At 39.6% G+C, this 21,582-nt stretch overlaps 1 pseudogene and 2 gene segments (V, D, J or C); all 3 read left to right on the forward strand.

The window, feature by feature from the left end:
- Window positions 1–2,976: 2,976 nt before the first annotated feature.
- Window positions 2,977–3,416, forward strand: LOC131366130 (Ig heavy chain V region PJ14-like; annotated as a pseudogene).
- Window positions 3,417–13,596: 10,180 nt separating this feature from the next.
- On the forward strand, window positions 13,597–14,048 carry LOC131371108 (Ig heavy chain V region 914-like). The segment is given in 2 exon segments: window positions 13,597–13,642; window positions 13,732–14,048. Coding segments are annotated over 2 exon segments (363 nt in total).
- Window positions 14,049–16,167: 2,119 nt separating this feature from the next.
- LOC131363459 (Ig heavy chain V region 914-like) lies at window positions 16,168–16,590 on the forward strand (the record flags this gene model as incomplete). The annotated part of the segment is given in 2 exon segments: window positions 16,168–16,207; window positions 16,292–16,590. Coding segments are annotated over 2 exon segments (339 nt in total), but the record flags the coding sequence as incomplete, so codon positions are not given.
- Window positions 16,591–21,582: the final 4,992 nt, after the last annotated feature.

The raw sequence follows: 21,582 nt of genomic DNA on the forward strand, positions 1-21,582 counted from the left end.
CGCGTGCTTGCGTCATCTAGAAGGCTTTTAAAAGAGATTTCAAAAGAAAACGACGGAGACAGCGACACTGCGGATTACCTGGAGATATTTCAAGGATAAACAGCAGATTTTCTTGGAGAGAAATGATGGATTTAGGTAAGTATCTTCCCTTCCTAGGTAGATGGACAGGCCGGGGCCTGGCCTGCGCCGCCGGGATGCTCGCGCTCACCTCCGCGGGATACTGCGCGTATCGCTGGCTGAAGAGGAGCAGCGATCTTCAAGCTGCTGAACTTCAAGCTGCTCACGGTGAGAAAAGCTCACTTTTTACTCAGTCTGTGTGTTTCTAATCGCTTTAGAACTTACAAAGAGAGTGTGTGTGGAAAATGAATGACTTTAATCGGTACAGAGGACAAACAGGATCAAATCTCCTGTGTAGTTTAGCTAACAGAGCTAGTCGAAAGCTAAGGCGCGTGACTGAGCTAACATTAGCCGGCGATGCTACATGGCTCATATCAAGAGCATTTTAAAGTATAAAAGTGATAATTGTGTGGATTAAAACATTTCGAGGCACAACATCATGACTTTTAGAAATAGTCTTGAAGTTCTAGGAAAATAATCAAGTACAGGGCGGAGTCACGAAGCCTGACATGAAGCGGAGTTACTGTTAGCACCGGGATTATTATTATTATTATTATTATTATTATTATTATTATTATTATTATTGTTCTCGTTGAAGTGTTTTATTTCTCTTCTTGGTCTCGGCATTGTTTCTTCTGATGTGTTAATAGTTAGAGTGAATGTTGTGGTAATGAGTGAGTTCCTGTTAGCGCATCATTGTAGCAGCTGTAAAGAGTCAGTCCCTCACCAACTCGCCTTTTTATTTCCCTTCCTCTTCAATAAGACTCGTTTCTCCTTACTGATCACTAATATAACACTCTGATTAAAGACATGAAGGGGATGAGAGAGTGTCTTCTTGAAATATTTTCTTTCCTACATGAATGTCAGTTTCCACTGATGAAATTTGTCATCTCCGTGACATACTGATGTGGTTAAATGTGTCAAATGTTTTCCAGGATCTGTTGTTGATGATGTGGAGGAAGCCGAGACCACCGAGGTATGTGTCAGGAAAAAAGGACTAGGATTAATATATTATATACTACAATATCAAATATATTAGTTTTTCATTTTTAACTTGTGTGTGTGTATTAAGGTCACTGATCCAAGCGTCCAGCTCCTTTGCTCTGAACACGACCCTCAGATGTCAGCTGATGCCCTGGTAATTTTATATTTGTTATTTTTAAAACAATAAAGTGCAATAAAAACACCAAGGCTGACGCTCTTTCCCGGATGTACTCACCGGACCCCCCAACCAGAGGAACATGAACCAGTACTCCCACCAGACTTATTTGTATGTCCCATCCTTTGGGTGCTGGATGAGGACATTCGTGCCACCACCACCGCAGAACCTGCTCTGCTGGGAGGTCCAGAAGACAAAACGTATGTTCCACCATCACTTCGTCTTGCTCTCCTGGACTTGGTACACGCTTCACCAGGCTCTGGCCATCCAGGCAGACAGCGCACCGTCTCACTCCTCCAAAACAGGTATTGGTGGCCAAACATGATCAGTGACATTAACCGGTTCATGAAAGGATGCTCCGTTTGCGCCGTCATTTCCAAGCCGTGCCATCTACCGGAAGGGAAACTCATGCCACTCCCGATTCCCCACCGACCATGGTCTCACCTAGGAGTTGACTTCATCAGCGATCTACCCAAATCAGACGGCTTCACCACCATCCTCGTTGTGGTAGATCGGTTCTCTAAGGCATGCAAGCTCATACCCGTTAAGGGCCTCCCCACAGCCATGGAGACAGCTAAAGCCCTCTTCCACCAAGTGTTCAAACATTTTGGCATCCCTGAGGACATTGTTTCGGACAGAGGGCCCCAATTCACCTCCAGGGTGTGGCGTGGGTTCCTAAAACAGCTAGGGGTATCAGTGAGCTTATCTTCAGGTTACCATCTGCAATCTAACGGCCAAACAGAGAGAAAGATCCAAGAGATTGGGCACTAGGGTTAGAGAGCATACCTCAGAGCGTACTGCCGTGACCACCAACATGATTGGAACCAATACCTGCCGGGCGATCGAGTCTGGCTTTTACGCAGGACCTCCGCCTCAAACTCCCATGTAGAAAGCTTAGTCCCCGCTACATCGGTCCCTTCGATGTCTGGAGGCGTATTAATGACGTCTTGTATGAGCTCGTCCTCCCTGCGCGCTACCGGATCTCTCCCACGTTCCATGTTTCTCTTCTCAAACCTTATTCTAACCCTGTTCTCTCTCCTCCCACAGAGCCCGAGATCTCGTCGCCGCCCGAGATCGACGCAGACAGCTCTGTCTACCAGGTCCGAGAGGTTATGAACTCCAGGCAACGTGGCGGCTGTCTGCAATATCTAATCGACTGGGAGGGGTATGGTCCCGAGGAAAGATCTTGGGTGGACCGAGGGAACATCCTCGATCCAGTGCTGCTCGCCGAGTTCCATCAGCACTGCCCAGATCCACCCGCTCCCAGAGGCCGCGTTCGCCCCCGTCGTTGCTCTTGGATGTCTGGAGACGCCCGTGGGGGGGTACGGTCATGGGCACTCCAACCTCAACCACGCTCCCGTGCTCACAATCACCTGACTTTTAATCACCTCAACCTGCACTCTATCTCACAGCACATATTTAAAGCACTTACTCGCCGAGGACAGCGGCGAGTATTAACACTATTTAGTAGTGACGTGCGTGTTTCAGTTCTGTCTGCCTGCGTCTCCTGTTGCCTGTTATGTTACCTGCCTACCTATTTGCCTGAGTTTATGTTTGTGTTTCGTTTCTTCCTCTGCAACCTCAGTTATTTAAAGAAATAAAGAGGAGATTTTGTATTCTCTCTGCCTCCCGAGTCTGTGGATACAATATTTAAGCAACAAAGACCAAGAGCTTTTACTTCTTCTGCTTCAACACACACCATGATCTCTACATCCCTACTGCTGCTGCTGCTGGCAGCCGTACACTGTAAGTGTTTTTACATTTGACATGGAATACTGTTTTGGTTCCTTAAAGCTTTTGCTTTTACATCATTAAAATAACTTTTCTTTAACAGGTGTTCACTGTGTTGAGCTGATCCAGACCGGATCCACAGTATTAACTCCTGATCAGTCACTGACTCTGACCTGTAAAGTGTCTGGATATTCATTAACTGATAGCTACTGTACAGACTGGATACGACAACCTGCAGGAAAAACTCTGGAGTGGGTCGGATGTATATGTGGTAGCGGTAACATTTACTACAGTGAGAAAAAACATTTACTACAGTGAGAAAAGTAGGTTTCAGGTTTCCAGAGACACGTCCAGCAGCACAGTGACATTAACAGGACAGAACATGCAGACTGAAGACACAGCTGTGTATTACTGCGCTCGTGAACCACAGTGAGACAAATAAACAACATCCCTGTACAAAAACTCCTCATCCAGTGTTCATTATAACAGAATGTCCAAAAGACACAACACTGATCTATCCAAGTCAAAATAACACAAAATATACCACAAATGAGAAGAAAGTGTTTCAATCTAGTTATTTTTTAGTCAATAGTGTTGATTTAAAACCATAATATTTTATCTGTAATATTGCTCCACATCATGAACACTATTATAGTCATATCACTATCCAGAACTTTATCTAGTGTAGTGTCTTTGACTAACAATAATCACCTTGACAAATTAGAATGTGTGATCATGTGTAATGCTCTCACACTTTCTCACATATTGTTTAAATTAAAAATGTGTGAGAAAGTGTGATGGCATTTTTTCATGACTTCAGAGAGGTAGATTTTTTCTATTATCATGATCCCAGTATCATCAATCATAGAAAATAATTGTCAAAGTTGTCAAATCCTAATCACATTATATACAGATTGAGAGCATATAATGGATGGATGGATAAAAAAAAGCATGAAGATTGTGGGAAGAAGAAAATGTTCCAAATATAAAATCTTGTTTTGAGGTAGGTTTATAAAAAAGTCTTCTTTGTAAGAATTTTTCTCCCCACTATAAATCCCCCACTGAGTGCTTTCTTCTTTTTTTTTTTTTTTTAATTAACATCAAGAAAATGATCTTTTTCTCATAGATTCTAGGTCTGGATCATTTGGAAACAGGTATTTTGTGCCTCTAGAGGGCAGTCTGTACAAACACAACCATCTCAATCTGTTTCCATCTGTAGATCTCTCTTCACATTCTGCTCTGAATGCATCCAGCATCATGACACTCAAATTATACTCAATTGCATAAAGTATCTTAGCGACCTGTGTTGTGTTGATCTGGAAATAAAGCTCTTTTATTATGGAAAACCTGATTTCATGGAAAATTCTTGAGTGAAACATTGCTTGTCTATACAAATAAACATGATTACATTTTTTATTTAGAGCTTACACATATAATTGATCATAATCCCAGGATCCTGAAGCATGCATAATTATGAAAAATTTACATAGTTGGCTTCACTGAGACTAGAAAAAGATAGTATTTGATGAAGAGGCTTCTGTTCCATTATAAACCCACATATCCTCCATCAGATGAATCTCCTCCTCATGATTTAAATACATTTCAGATACATTCTCCTCCCATCATCAGCAGATAAGCAAATCCAAGCATCAGAGCTGGATCTCACTCTATTTATATGATGTGATGGTGTCTGTTAAACATTGGAGAACAGAGAAGACTCCAGTACAAACAACACACACCATGTTCTCTACATCTCTACTGCTCCTGCTGGCAGCTGCTTCTTGTGAGTGCTTTATCAAATTCATTCATTTACTAGATGAAGAATAAAGGTGCAGCAGATATTGTGTGAGATATCACCATGTGTTTTCCTCCACAGATGTACATGGTGTGGAACTGACTCAGCCTGCTTCCATGACAGTCCAGCCAGGCCAGAGTCTCTCCATCCACTGCAAGGTTTCATATTCAGTTACAAGCTATGAAACAGCTTGGATCCGACAACCTGCAGGAAAAGCTCTGGAGTGGATTGGACTCATCGATAGTGGTGGGAGTACAGCTTACAGTGACAAACTGAAAAATAAGTTCAGCATCTCCAGAGACACTTCTACTAACACAATAACAATTGGAGGACAGAACATGCAGACTGAAGACACAGCTGTGTATTACTGCGCTGGTTACACACAGTGAGACAGAATAGTGGATTCCTCTTACAAAAACCTTATGAGACATGTTACACACATCCTCTCAATGCAACTAATAAATCATCTCAGTCACACTTTCACTTTCTTCCACTGGAATGAAGTCAGAATCGTTGGTAGTGTTTTAAATCAGTCGTACAAACACATTTTTAAATAAAAAATAAAACATTACTGAAAGAATGTTGATTCTGAACTACTATTAATCCTTTCATTTTACAGGATTATAAACAAAAAGTTGGAATCAGTGTTTAATGAGTTGATTCAATAATAATACAGTCTGTTCTCACAGTGTGAGGTGCAGTAATTGAAACAACTGAAGGAGGCGGCAGAGCTCAACAAATAAAGTTTAAAAAAAGTGAATACACAAACTATATTCTGTATGAGACTATCACTCATTATCAAATATCAAACACTCATTATAAATATTTGTGTTGAATATTACCAAATTTACACCTGATATGTAGTATTTTATAAAAAAAAGAATAAAAATGCATTATATCCTATGTTATCCTCAGTCATTATCGTGGTGATGTGAAACCTCTGGTAGGTTTGAGTTTCACTGATTAATTCATTAAGGGAATGCTTTAATTTCTTTAGCAGGTGTGAAATGTTTACATTTCATATAATAGGTTTATGTGAAATACTGAAGGCTAAAACATATTAGAGAAATCCTCTCAAAGTCTACTGGATTAAGGGTTTTGCTCCTTGTGGTTTATTCAAAAAGGATACGTAAAAAAGAGAAGCAGATGCTTTATTCCATCATTCACACAAAATTCAATTTTTTTTATTTATTTATTTATTTATTTTTCGATTTAACAACAGACAGGTTGTTGACATGAGCTCCTGACTAAATGAGTTAGTGATTTGTGACCTCAATTATTTCTTTAATTAAATTCAGTTTCTATTAGACACAGAGATGAAAAATGACAGTTTCTGAACAAACCAGAATGTTCTTCTGGGTGTTACAGTGATACACAGTGATGGACTAAAAAGACATGAGATCTAATGAGTAAAGAGCAGTGATGAACCTGACAGCATGAAACACACCCAGAGTCTTACAGGAAGCTTTTTCTCGTCTCAGCTGTTCCTCTGTGAATGTTTTTATATCTCTAGTGGGCGTGTCATGCAAATGAAATCCTGCATTTGAACCATTTATACTGAAACATTCAGCCCAACAACATACCAGCAGTTTGTGTTCATTTACAGCAGCAGGAATCATTTTAATTCTATGAGATGGGACTAGGCAGTGTTCTGAGTTACTTTACTCTAGCAATCTTCATTCAATGTTAGTATTATTATTTATTTATTATAGAGAAACATAAGGATTTTTCTTACTTGCTTTTTTAACATAAACACATATTTGTGTGTTCTTACAGATTCCTGCAGTCAGACACTGATCCAGTCTGATCCAGTGATCATCAAACCTGATCAGTCTCATAAACTGACCTGCACAGCCTCTGGATTAGACTTTAGTAGCTACTGGATGGCTTGGATCAGACAGGCGCCTGGAAAAGGACTGGAATTTGTTGCAAGCATCTACGATAGTAGTAACATATATTACTCCAGTGCAGTTCAGGGCCGCTTCACCATCTCCAGAGACGACAGTAAGAAGCAGGTGTATCTGCAGATGAACAGCATGAGGACAGAAGACACTGCAGTTTATTACTGTGCCCGTGACACACAGTGATACTTCCCCTTAGACATCAGTACAAAAACACATACTTGCTATAGTCACATGACAAACCCACATTTTCAGATTCATGGAGGTCAAAGAATGAAACTGTTTACTGTGTCTCTGACTTATGTTACCACTTGCTGACTTTTGCTGACTGGATTGTTGTGAACATTGTCTGGACATTTATACTGATGTCAGATTACTTAATTCACTTAAAAATAAACATATCAACACACACAACAGTGTGACTTTCCTACACTCCTTCAGGAGTCTGTGTAATGAGATTCAATCAGTATGAAATTTTTCACAATGTATTTTTTTCAAACACAGAAATATTTCACAGTGTAACAGAGTCAGAACCACGGAAACATTTCAAAATCAGAGGATGAAAGTCATTTACATACTATACACTAACATTTTACTTAAATATTCGGTCTTAAATGAATACAAAATAATTTAAACACCAAAGAACATTTTTAACTGTCAATATTAAAATGTGTTAAAGATCAGCATGACAATATCTACAGTGAGGGAAAAAATTATTTGATCCCCTGCTGATTTTGTACGTTTGCCCACTGACAAAGAAATGATCAGTCTGTAATTTTAATGGTTTATCTGAACAGTGAGAGACAGAATAACAACAAAAAAATCCAGAAAAACACATTTCAAAAAAAGTTATACATTGATTTACATTTTATTGAGTGAAATAAGTATTTGACCCCTTTGCAAAACATGACTTAGTTCTTGGTGGCAAACCCTTGTTGGCAATCACAGACGTCAGACATTTCTTGTAGTTGGCCACCAGGTTTACACACATCTCACATCTCAAGGAATTTGGGCCCACTCCTCTTTGCAGATCCTCTCCAAGTCATTAAGGTTTTGTGGCTGACCCTTCAGCTCCCTCCACAGATTTTCTATGGGATTAAGGTCTGGAGACTGGCTAGGCCACTACAGGACCTTAATGTGCTTCTTTTTGAGCCACTACTTTGTTGCCTTGGCCGTGTGTTCTGGGTCATTGTCAGGCTGGAATATCCATCCACGACCCATTTTCAATGCCCTGGCTGAGGGAAGGAGGTTCTCATCCAAGATTTAACGGTACATGGCCCCGTCCATTGTCCCTTTGATGCGATGCAGTTGTCCTGTCACCTGGGGATGGTGTACTTGGGGTCATAGGCAGCATTCCTCCTCCTCCAAACACAGCGAGTTGAGTTGATGCCAAAGAGCTGGATTTTGGTCTCATTTGACCACAACACTTTCACCCAGTTCTCCTCTGAATCATTCAGCTGTTCACTGGCAAACTTCAGATGAGCCTGTACATGTGCTTTCTTCAGCAGGGGGACCTTGCGGGCGCTACAGGATTTCAGTCTTTCACGGTGTAGTGTGTTACCAATTGTTTACTTGGTGACTATGGTCCCAGCTGCCTTGAGATCATTGATAAAATCCTCCAGTGTAATTCTGGGCTGATTCCTCACCGTTCTCATGATCATTGAAACTCCATGAGGTGAGATCTTGCATGGAGCCCCAGACCGAGGAAGATTGACAGTCCTTTTGTGTTTCTTCCATTTGGGAATAATCGCACCACCAACTGTTGTCACCTTCTCACCAAGCTGCTTGGCGATGGTCTTGTAGCTCATTCCAGCCTTGTGTAGGACAGCTCTTTGGTCTTGGCCATGATGGAGAGTTTGGAATCAGATTGATTGCTTCCTTCTGTGGACAGGTGACTTTCATACAGTAAACAAGCTGAGATTAAGAGCACTCCCCGAGAGTGCTCCTACTGTAATCTCAGCTCGTTACCTGTATAAAAGACACCTGGGAGCCAGAAATCTTTCTGATTGATAGGGGATCAAATACTTATTTCACTCATTAAAATGCAAATCAATGTAGAACTTTTCTGAAATGCATTTTTCTGGATTTTTTTTGTTGTTGTTATTCTGCCTCTCACTGTTCGGATAAACCTACCATTAAAATTACAGACTGATCATTTCTTTGTCAGTGGGCAAACGTACAAAATCAGCAGGGGATCAAATAATTCCCTCACTGTATGTATATATATATATATATATATATATATATATATATATATATATATATATATATATATATATATACACTATATTGCCAAAAGTATTCTCTCACCTGCCTTGACTTGCATATGAACTTAAGTGACATCCCATTCCTAATCCAAAAGGTTCAATATGATGTCGGTCCACCCTTTGCAGCTATAACAGCTTCAACTCTCCTGGGGAGGCTGTCCACAAGGTTTAGGAGTGTGTTTATGGGAATTTTTGACCATTCTTCCAGAAGCGCATTTGTGAGGTCACACACTGATGTTGGACGAGAAGGCCTGGCTCTCAGTCTCCGCTCTAATTTATCCCAAAGGTGTTCTATCGGGTTGAGGTCAGGACTCTGTGCAGGCCAGTCAAGTTCATCCACACCAGACTCTGTCATGTTGGAAGAGGAAGGGGCCAGCTCCAAACTGTTCCCACAAAGTTGGGAGCATGGAATTGTCCAAAATGTCTTGGTATGCTGAAGCATTCAGAGTTCCTTTCACTGGAACTAAGGGGCCAAGCCCAGCTCCTGAAAAACAACCCCACACCATAATCCCCCCTCCACCAAACTTTACACTTGGCACAATGCAGTCAGACAAGTACCGTTCTCCTGGCAACCGCCAAACCCAGACTCGTCTATCAGATTGCCAGATGGAGAAGCGCGATTCGTCACTCCAGAGAACGCGTCTCCACTGCTCTAGAGTCCAGTGGCGGCGTGCTTTACACCACTGCATCCGACGCTTTGCATTGCACTTGGTGATGTATGGCTTGGATGCAGCTGCTCGGCCATGGAAACCCATTCCATGAAGCTCTCTGTGCACTGTTCTTGAGCTCATCTGAAGGCCACATGAAGTTTGGAGGTCTGTAGCGATTGACTCTGCAGAAAGTTGGCGACCTCTTCGCACTATGCGCCTCAGCATCCGCTGACCCCGCTCCGTCAGTTTACGTGGCCTACCACTTCGTGGCTGAGTTGCTGTCGTTCCCAAACACTTCCACGTTCTTATAATACAGCTGAGAGTTGACTGTGGAATATTTAGGAGTGAGGAAATTTCACGACTGGATTTGTTGCACAGGTGGCATCCTATCATAGTTCCACGCTGGAATTCACTGAGCTCCTGAGAGCGACCCATTCTTTCACAAATGTTTGTAAAAACAGTCTGCATGCCTAGGTGCTTGATTTTATACACCTGTGGCCATGGAAGTGATTGGAACACCTGATTCTGATTATTTGGATGGGTGAGCGAATACTTTTGGCAATATAGTGTATATATATACACACACACAACATACCAGCAGTTTGTGTTCATTTACAGCAGCAGGAATCATTTTAATTCTTTGAGATGGGACTAGGCAGTGTTTTGTGTTACTTTACTCTAGCAATCTTCACTCATAGTATCATTTATTACATTATTTAAAAAAAAAACATTTTTCTTTTGGTCTTTTTTTAAAGTTAATATCCCCTATTCTTTTACAGATTCCTGCAGTCAGACACTGATCCTGTGACCATCAAACCTGATCCGTCTCATAAACTGACCTGCACAGCCTCTGGATTTGACTTTAGTAGGTATGACATGTTTTGGAACAGACAGCTTGCTATAGTCACATGAGAAGCTCACATTGTCTGGGCATTCATCCTGATGGAATATATTTAATTCCCTGAATATATGTAATATATATTTCATAAATTCACAATGTCACAGACAGATAACTATGGAAGCTGTTGTTTACAAAGCTAGGAAATTGAGCTTACATTGACTATCACTGAATGCATCCAGCATCATGACACTCAGATTAAACTGAATTACATAAAGCATCTTAGCAACCTGTGTTGTGTGAATAACTCTCTCTTTTTTTTTGGAAAACCTGATTTCACAGAAAATTCTTAGGGAGTTGAATGAGCAAGATCAGTTGTCAAGTTTTATACAAATAATCACCTGATTAAATTCAGAACTTACACATATCAATCATCATAATCCAAAGATCCGCAAGCATACATAATTATTATTATGCTAAATCTAATGTTTTTTCCTTTTTGGCTTCACTGAGACTTTAACATTTGCTTTGGAAAAAGATAAGAGCATTTGATGAAGAGGCTTCTGCTCCATTATAAACCCACAGATCCTCCATCAGATGAATCTCCTCCTCATGATTTAAATACATTTCAGAAACATTCTCCTCCCATCATCAGCAGAGGTACGAGCTATGCTACAGGTTGGATCCGACAACCTGCAGGAAAAGCTCTGGAGTGGACTGGAATAATCCATAGTGGTGGGGATACAGCTTACAGTGACAAACTGAAAAATAAGTTCAGCATCTCCAGAGACACTTCTACTAACACAATAACAATTGGAGGACAGAACATGCAGACTGAAGACACAGCTGTGTATTACTGCGCTCGTTACACACAGTGGGACGAATGCACAACATCCCTGTACAAAAACTCCTCATCCAGTGTTCATTATAACAGAATGCCCACAAGATACATGTAATGAACGGGGACGAATCGGCTGATGGCAGAGATCAAACCCAAATCATTGCCATAAGCTCTGTCACCCACAGTAGCAGATCAGACCCAAACGCAGGGATCCAGTACGTGCACTGCTTTTATTTCACAAAACTAAATACATCTACATTAAACATAAATATGACATGGAAAATTAAATAACCGCAACAAAACATGACTATAACATAAAAGCCTAAATAACACAGTGTCCGGCCTTACAGCACACATACACCGCTACGTCAACACATATATAAACATAATGACAGAAGGACAAAGGAATATAAAGCAGCACATCAGTGGAAAACAAGGGACAGGTGAGAAAGCAGGAAAACACATTAGGAAAGGGCGTGGCACCGCCCACACAGGAATAACACAATAATAAATAAACCACTTGCCAATACCCAAGGAACTGTCCCAATATCTCTTGACTATACAACACACACAACAATAAATAAATAAATAAATAAATAAATATTGTAGTGTAGATTTTAAACCAAAATACCATCTCTAACATTACTGCACATGATAAACACTATAATAATCATATCACTAACAAGAACTTATTATAATGTAGTATATTTGGCTGAAAATAATCACATCAGCAGATTAGACAGATTAGATCAAGGTTTAGTTGCTGTTCCTCTCTGTTACAGCATCATGACTCCCACATGTTTTCTATCATGACATCATGATGCAAATCCAGATTGCTGTGTGTCCATGCAGTATTTATGTGCAGCTGAGCTGAGTGGAGCGATCGAGTCTCATCAACACTCACCATGAAGATCCCACTCTCCTTATTCCTGCTACTTATCAGCCTCATTGATGAGTTTTCATGCTGAATCTCAAATATCTTTTGCACTGTTTATTGTACACTAATATTTTCTTGTTTATGTTGCAGGTATTCAGTGTCAAAGTCTTGAGTCTATCCCCACTGGTTCAGTAATAAAAAAACCTGGAGAAACTCTGAGTCTTTCCTGTAAAGGATCTGGGTTTAACTTTGGTGGCTATGGCATGAACTGGATCAGACAACAAGCTAGAAAAGCTCTGGAATGGATTGGGGTTATCTGGTATGATGCCAGTAAAACTATATATGCCAAACACATTGAGGGACGTTTGGAAATTACCAGAGACAACTCCAAAAACATGGTGTATCTGCAGCTGACTGGTTTGAGTACACAGGACTCTGCTGTGTATTACTGTGCTAGACACCACAGTGGTACAAACATCTTAATCAGCCGTCCAAAATCCTCCCACAGATGTGGTGAAAGAGAAAAGTGCATTCAATATACAGGGCATTTTCACAAGATCTGCAGGTGGCGCTAGAGCTTAACAAATATACTGTACCATTTTATGTTTCTTTAAAGTGGTCATAAGTACAACATATTCTCATATCCTCAGTCAGAGCTAGATAGTCCATCATTTTTATGTCTTTCTGTGAGACATTGAAAACTCTTTCAAGTCAAATTCCTACAGAGAAACAAAGAGGGAAATAATAACATTTACAGAAAAATTGCCAACTTTTATCCAGTGATTACTGAATACATACATTTCACAAAAGTTCCACAACATTAATTGTAACTATAAACAAACACAGAGTTCACCATATTCTTCTTTAATTAATAAATAAATTGTAACAGTAACAGGCTGCTGCTGTATAAGAGGAATAATGATCAAAATCAATGGCATTATTTATTGGAAAATAATCATCTAAAATATAATAATCTACAATATAAAAATAATTATCTTCAGGTTTGTAGCAGTAACTCCATGACACTGTTGAACCAAAGTGAGTAGAACTACACGATGCTTAATTATTGTCACCTACATCCACCACCTTTTATGATTCCTGACATCACAACACCTGGTCCTTGATTATTTTCCTATAAAACCAAACCTCCAAGTGTTTTAATCCTTACTGAATATGCTGATATGAAGAGTGTATTCTCTTCAGATAAATTTACCTGAAAAAGTATCTTAATGTTCCAAATTTTATAGATTTATAATCACAGATAAAACATGGTCATGAGATGAGGAGGATTTCCTGTGTACAGGAATCCATCCCATTCTGACCCTAAGATAAGGAGTGTCTTTATGTAAATGTCCTTCCCTGTTATATATTTAAGCAACAAAGACAAAGAGCTTTTACTTCTTCTGCTTCAACACACACCATGATCTCTACATCCCTACTGCTGCTGCTGCTGGCAGCCGTACACTGTAAGTGTTTTTACATTTGACATGTAATACAGTTTTGATTCCTTAAAGCTTTTCACTTTTACATCATTAAAATAACTTTTCTTTAACAGGTGTTCACTGTGTTGAGCTGATCCAGACCGGATCCACAGTATTAACTCCTGGTCAGTCACTGACTCTGACCTGTAAAGTGTCTGGATATTCATTAACTGATAACAGCTACTGTACAGGCTGGATACGACAACCTGCAGGAAAAACTCTGGAGTGGATCGGATGTATATGTGGTGATGGTAACACTTACTACAGTGAGAAACTGAAAAGCAGGTTTCAGGTTTCCAGAGACACGTCCAGCAGCACAGTGACATTAACAGGACAGAACATGCAGACTGAAGACACAGCTGTGTATTACTGCGCTCGTGATCCACAGTGAGACAAATAAACAACATCCCTGTACAAAAACTCCAAGTAAACTGAAACAGTGCTAGCTCCCAACATTCTCCTTCATTAAAAGATAATTAATAATGATAACAATTCTGATTGCAGCACCAGAGCATCATGGGCAATTTGACAGTCGGTATCTGATTACAAACTGAATTGATTAGGCTCATGTTCATTTCACTCTGATGCACAGCTATCAATATCTGGCATTCACTCTGTGAGGAAATCACACTTACAGCAAGGTTTTACAAATCTTCAGGCAGACTGACTGTTTGTTGAATTCCCTTCTTACACACGATTTTTACAGGATCATATCCGAATCCAGATTACACAGTTAATAGAAACATTTCGATTTATGGTTTATTAGCACTGGGGCGAAATTTGGCTTCACCTGCATACTGTATGATGAGTTTTCACAGACAAGCACACGCATCAATTTTCATTTTCCATCATGTTTAATAAAATGTGTAATAAAATATTACAAAGAAAAATAAAAAGTAGATGCTTTATTCCATCATTCACACAAATTTCACAAGATTTAAGATTGAGATGTAATGAGTAAAGAGCAGTGATGAACCTGACAGCATGAAACACACCCAGAGTCTTACAGGAAGCTTTTTCTCATCTCAGCTGTTCCTGTGTGTTTATATCTCTAGTGGGCGTGTCATGCAAATGAAATCCTGCATTTGAACCATTTATGCTGAAACATTCAGCCCAACAACATACCAGCAGTTTGTGTTCATTTACAGCAGCAGGAATCATTTTAATTCTTTGAGATGGGACTAGGCAGTGTTTTGAGTTACTTTACTCTAGCAATCTTCATTCAATGTTAGTATTATTTATTTCATATAGGCAAAAATATTGATATATTTTTCATACTTTTATTTTTACTTTGTGTGTTCTTGCAGATTCCTGCAGTCAGACACTGATCCAGTCTGATCCAGTGATCATCAAACCTGATCAGTCTCATAAACTGACCTGCACAGCCTCTGGATTTGACTTTAGTAACTATTACATGGCTTGGATCAGACAGGCGCCTGGAAAAGGACTGGAATGGGTTGCAAGCATCTACAGTAGTAGTTACATATATTACTCCAGTGCAGTTCAGGGCCGCTTCACCATCTCCAGAGACAACAGTAAGAAGCAGGTGTATCTGCAGATGAACAGCATGAGGACAGAAGACACTGCAGTTTATTACTGCGCCCGTGACACACAGTGATACTTCCCCTTAGACATCAGTACAAAAACACTTGCTATAGTCACATGACAAACCCACATTTTCAGAAGCTGTGGATTTATGGAGGTCAAAGAACCAAAATATTTTGATTATCTCTGACTTTTCCTTAATATATCTTAACTAATATTGATTTGCAAATTGATTGATTAGTTAAACCAATAGAGTTACTATTTTTACCACTGATACTGTATCTGAGTGCTTTCTCTCTTTTTTAAACTGTACTGATAAAAATGCTCCACTTCTGAATTCCTAATATTTTTTTTTCTGTTCCAAGTGAGATGATTTTTATTGACATTTATAGTGATTATAATCTTTTTCTCATGAATAACGTATTCTAGTTATTGATCATTTGAAAAGAGGAATTTTATGCCTCTAGAGGGCAGTCTGTACAAACTCAACCACACAATCATTACATAAAGTGTCTGAGTACCCTGTGTTGATCAATAAATTCTGTTGTCTAATTGTATATTAAATGCCGGAATATTACATTAATGCCTGTTTCAAAATGTGAATTTGTATGATGTTAAGGTGTATAAACACATACTTTAGTCTTTTCTTTCATTTAGAGAAAGTATTATTAAAAATGATTTAAATTACATTTAAATACAGTGGCTTCTCCGATTCTAATAAATAGCGAGAGTGAAACATTTAGTTGTTGCTTTTCTACACAGAACCTTATAATCATCCACTCATCTATACAGTGAGCAGCATGTGGTTGTGGATTGAACACCTCCATAGTGGTCATGGACACTCCCTATTCAAATAGAGTCGTGTATAAACAGCATGTTCTTGACTGCTCTAGTTTCCAGTGAGCTCTGTGATAGATAACACTCCCATACACTTTAAATCTGGGTGAAGCAGAACTCAGAGAAGGATGATTTTAGGACAGTGTATTTTACTGGTACTCATTTCATGTAAGTTTATGTTTTTTTCTGTTGTGACTAATAGCATTATATCATTATAAAATAACATTACCTAGTTCTACTCTTTTCTTCCAGATTCTTATGGACAGTCCCTGACCTCCTCAGCTTCTGTGGTGAAGAGACCTGGAGAGTCGTTCACTCTGTCCTGTACTGTCTCTGGATTCTCAATGAGCAGCTACTACATGCACTGGATCCGTCAGAAACCAGGACAAGGACTGGAGTGGATCGGGCGTATTGAAGGTGGCACTAGCACTATATTCGCTCAGTCACTGCAGGGCCAGTTCTCCATCACTAAAGACACCAGTAAAAACATGCTGTACCTAGAAGTGAAGAGTCTGAAAGCTGAAGACACGGCAGTTTATTACTGTGCACGAGACTCACACTGACACAACAGACTCCAGAGCTGTACAAAAACTTACACAAGCACGTCCTCATGAGCTGTAAATATTCCCTCAGCAGGAAGCTGCACCCTAGTGGCAATAGCTGCTATCGTCAAGCTATATCCAAACAGATTCAAAAATAATATATATACATATACATATATATATATATATATATATATATATATATATATATATATGTATATATATAATTAATTCTTCTAATTCCATGGTCTTTCCTGATGTTTATTTCTTTCTACATTGTAAAACGATGCTGAAGGCGGCCGAAATCCACAATAATGTCCTTTGAACAGCTGATATTGAGATATGTCTGCTACTGATGCTCTGTAAAGCCTTCATAATGGCTCTAATCTGAGGTGCTGTTAATTGGTGATTTCTGAGGCTGGTAACTCTAAATGAACTTCTCCTCTGCAGCAGAGGTCAGTTTTGGTCTTGCTTTACTGGGATGGTCTTCATGTGAGCCAGTTTCATCATGGTGCTTGATGGGTTTTGCAAATGCACTTGACAATACTGTTCCTGCAAGAACTATTCCAGAACACCTGACCTTCGTGTCTTAAAATAACAACTGACTGTTTTTTGTTGTCATTACATATGGATTACTTAAGTCCAGTCATTTCATAGTTTTGAAATCTCCAGTATTGTTCTAGAATGCAGAAAATAAGTCACTAAACAAAAAACATTGAATTAAAAGGTGTGTCCAAACTTTTGACTGGTAGTGTACATCAGTAAATAAGTCGGTCAGTATGTGCAAAGAGAAGTATGTGCAAGTTGTATTTACAGCAGATAAAGTGTTAAGAAGAGTAATTAAATATTTGTGCAAAAGTCTGCATTATGTACATTGTATGTACAACAGTAACAGAGATAATAAACAGTGGATAGACAGATCGATAGATAGACAGATAGACAGATAGATAGATAGATAGATAGATAGATAGATAGATAGATAGATAGATAGATAGATAGATAGATAGATAGATAGACAGATAGGTATAATCTATGAATTAACAATATCCACATTTTAATTATATTATACAGAGAAAATGTAAATGTACAGCATGAAGCAGAACTGTAACGTGGTGAAGTGTAGTGAGACATGAGTGTCCTAGCAGTGTAGTGTAGAGTTCAGAATATTTATGGTTGTGGGGAAAAATCTGGACCTGCTGGTTCTGGTGCAGATGGTCCTGCATCTCCTCCTGGACAGGAGGAGGTTGAACAGTTTGTGACTAGAGTGGGAGGAGTCTTTGATGATTTTGTGTGCTCTGTGCAGACATCTACTGTGGTGAAGAGACTCAGTGGTAATTGGGTGTCGATGATGCATTGGGCGGTTTTCACAACCCTTTGCAGTGATTTCTTTTCATACACTGTGGAGCTGCCATTCCACACTGTGATGGAGCTTGTCAAGATGCTCTCAATAATGCAGCAGTAAAAATTGGTCAGGATCTTGGGGGATAGGTGAACTTTTTTTAATCTTCTCAGGAAGTAAGGACACTGTTGTGCCTTCCTATCCAGAGGTGAAGTGTTCAAATGCCAAGACAGATCTTCAGAGATGTGGACGCCCAGGAACTGAAAGCTGGAGACTTCAGACCCGTTGATGTAGATGGGGGAGTGTCTGCTTCTGTTAGATGTCCAGAAGTCCACAATGAGCTCTTTGGTCTTCTTGGCATTGTGGGTGAGGTTGTTCATGGAACACCATGCTGACAGGCTTTGGATCTCCTCCCTGTAGGCCAATTCCTCAGTGTTGCTGATTCGGCCAATAACTGTAGTATCATCTGCATATTTGATGAACATGTTGGAGTTATGCCATGGAACACAGTCATGGGTAAACAGGGAGTAGAGCAGTGGGCTCAGCACGCAGCCTTGTGGGATGCCGGTGTTCAGGATGAGGGTTGAGGATATGTGATTCCAACCTTACAGACTGAGGTCTATTTGTTAGGAATAAAAATATAATCATTTAATATCACAAGACAATAATCACTATAATGTATTCAGTCACTTGTTCATCTTTAGGAAGTGTTTTATTCGGGTCAGAGTGCTGGATCCAGAGTCCATCCCAGGAACACTGAGAGTACAACCTGGACATGTTACAAATTCACACACTCATTCACACCTAGGGGCAATTTAATGAAGATCACTGATCTTGATCACTGTTGGGTGTAATGCATTACTTAGTAGCAGGAGCAAGTGGCTGTTTTGGAACTATTCCAAATGGAACTATTCCAATTACTTCTCTTTTTTGGCCCAGGTAGACAAGAACATTAACGTGAAATGTAAGCTATGTCCTGGTGAAAAAACTATCGGCCCCTGTCAATACCACGAGTAATTTACTGAAGCACTTGACAAGGCAGCATCGACAAACACTTTTGAGTGATCCATGTTCATCGACAGTACAAATGTTAAGCAGGCAAAACTTGATTTTACATCAGGAGTGTAGAAAATGTCCAAAGGTGAGCTAAAAAAATGATTGCAGGCTACCAGTCAAGGTTTATAGGGATTTTAGGAAGTAATTAATAATGAGTTAAATTACTTATTGAGTAATTAAATTACTTTTCAGACAGAGTAATTAGTAAAGCATTTTAAATACAACACTGATGGTGCAATTACTAATTAATAACTTTTTTTGTAACTTATCCAACACTGCTGCTGATTCAATTTCTCAAAGAAGATCAATTTAAACTTTTGAATAATAAAGTAGATGAAGTATAGAGAATAGTTTCACTGTTGAGTTGTTGATAGATATTAGATTTCAGCTTTGCCTTCTGCTCACTAGAGATTACAATTCTTCTTCAGAATTTAAAAACACCTGATCTAGAATCTTCTCAGCTATTTCTCTCTGGATTCATCAGTTAAAGCCTCTAGAGTGCAGACTTAAATAAATTCAGAGACCTAAGAAAGTCTCTTAATGTTCCAAATTTTATAGATTTATAATCACAGATTAGAGACGTTCATGAGAAGGGGAGATTTTCACGTGTAGAGGAATCCATCCCATTTTGTCCCTAAGATAAGGAGTGTCTCTATGCAAATATCCTTCCCTGTTATATATTTAAGCAACGAAGACCAAGAGCTTTTACTTCTTCTGCTTTAACACACACCATGATCTCTACATCCCTACTGCTGCTGCTGCTGGCAGCCGTACACTGTAAGTGTTTTTACATTTGACTTTTAATACAGTTTTGGTTCCTTGAAGCTTTTCACTTTTACATCATTAAAATAACTTTTCTTTAACAGGTGTTCACTGTGTTGAGCTGATCCAGACTGGATCCACAGTATTAACTCCTGGTCAGTCACTGACTCTGACCTGTAAAGTGTCTGGATATTCATTAACTGATAGCTACTGTACATACTGGATACGACAACCTGCAGGAAAACCTCTGGAGTGGGTCGGAGGTATATGTGGTAGCGGTAACACTTACTACAGTGAGAAACTGAAAAGCAGGTTTCAGTCTTCAAGAGACACGTCCAGCAGCACAGTGACATTAACAGGACAGAACATGCAGACTGAAGACACAGCTGTGTATTACTGCGCTCGTGAACCACACAGTGAGACAAATAAACAACATCCCTGTACAAAAACTCCAAGTAAACTGAAACAGTGCTAGCTCCCAACATTCTCCTTCATTAAAAAATATATAATAATGATAGCAGTTCTGACTACAGCACCGGAGCCTCATGAACAATTTGACAGTCAGTTTCTGATTATGAACTGAATTGATTAGGCTCATGTTCATTTCACTCTGATGCACAGCTATCAATATCTGACATACACTGTGTGAGTAAATCACACTTACAGCAAGGTTTTACAAATCTTCAGACAGACTGACTGTTTGTTGAATTCACTCCTTACACACATTTTCATGCATGGTTTCTTCACACTGTGGTGTTTTGCCAGACCAGCACACACATCCATTTTATTTTCCATCACGTTTAATAACTTCCATAATGAAATAATAAATGATTACAGACAAAAATGGAAGGAAAAATGTTTCAAAATTCTAAACATTTGAACAGTTGTGCAAATTATGTTCCATTTTTATGTTACTCTCTTTTGCATGTCCCTCAACCTTGAGTAAAATTCTAGCATTTCAAGTGTTCATTCTGATTGTGGTGCAGAAGCATCACAGGCATTTTGACTTCCAATATCAGTGATCGACTGATTAGGATGATGTCCATTTCACTCTGACTATATAACTATGTTGTACCATATACAGTGAGGGAAAAATTATTTGATCCCCTGCTGATTTTGTACGTTTGCCCATTGACAAAGAAATGATCTGTAATTTTAATGGTAGGTTTATCTGAACAGTGAGAGACAGAATAACAACAAAAAAATCCAGAAAAACACATTTCAAAAAAGTTATACATTGATTTGCATTTTATTGAGTGAAATAAGTATTTGATCCCTTTGCAAAACATGACTTAGTACTTGGTGGCAAACCCTTGTTGGCAATCACAGTCGTCAGACATTTCTTGTAGTTGGCCACCAGGTTTTTGCACACATCTCACATCTCAAGGAATTTGGGCCCACTCCTCTTTGCATCCACGACCCATTTTCAATGCCCTGGCTGAGGGAAGGAGGTTCTCACTCAAGATGTGACGGTACATGGCTCCATCCATCGTCCCTTTGATGCAGTGCGGTTGTCCTGTCCCCTCAGCAGAAAAACACCCCCAAAGCATAATGTTTCCACCTCCATGTTTGACGGTGGGGATGGTCTTCTTGGGGTCATAGGCAGCATTCCTCCTCCTCCAAACACAGCGAGTTGAGTTGATGCCAAAGAGTTGGATTTTGGTCTCATTTGACCACATGACCTCTGAATCATTCAGCTGTTCAGTGGCAAACCTCAGATGAGCCTGTACATGTTCTTTCTTTAGCAGGGGGACCTTGCGGGCGCTACAGGATTTCAGTCTTTCACGGTGTAGTGTGTTACCAATTGTTTTCTTGGTGACTATGGTCCCAGCTGCCCTGAGATC

This window comes from Hemibagrus wyckioides, linkage group LG02, assembly GCF_019097595.1.
Source record: "Hemibagrus wyckioides isolate EC202008001 linkage group LG02, SWU_Hwy_1.0, whole genome shotgun sequence".
NCBI lineage: Eukaryota > Metazoa > Chordata > Actinopteri > Siluriformes > Bagridae > Hemibagrus > Hemibagrus wyckioides.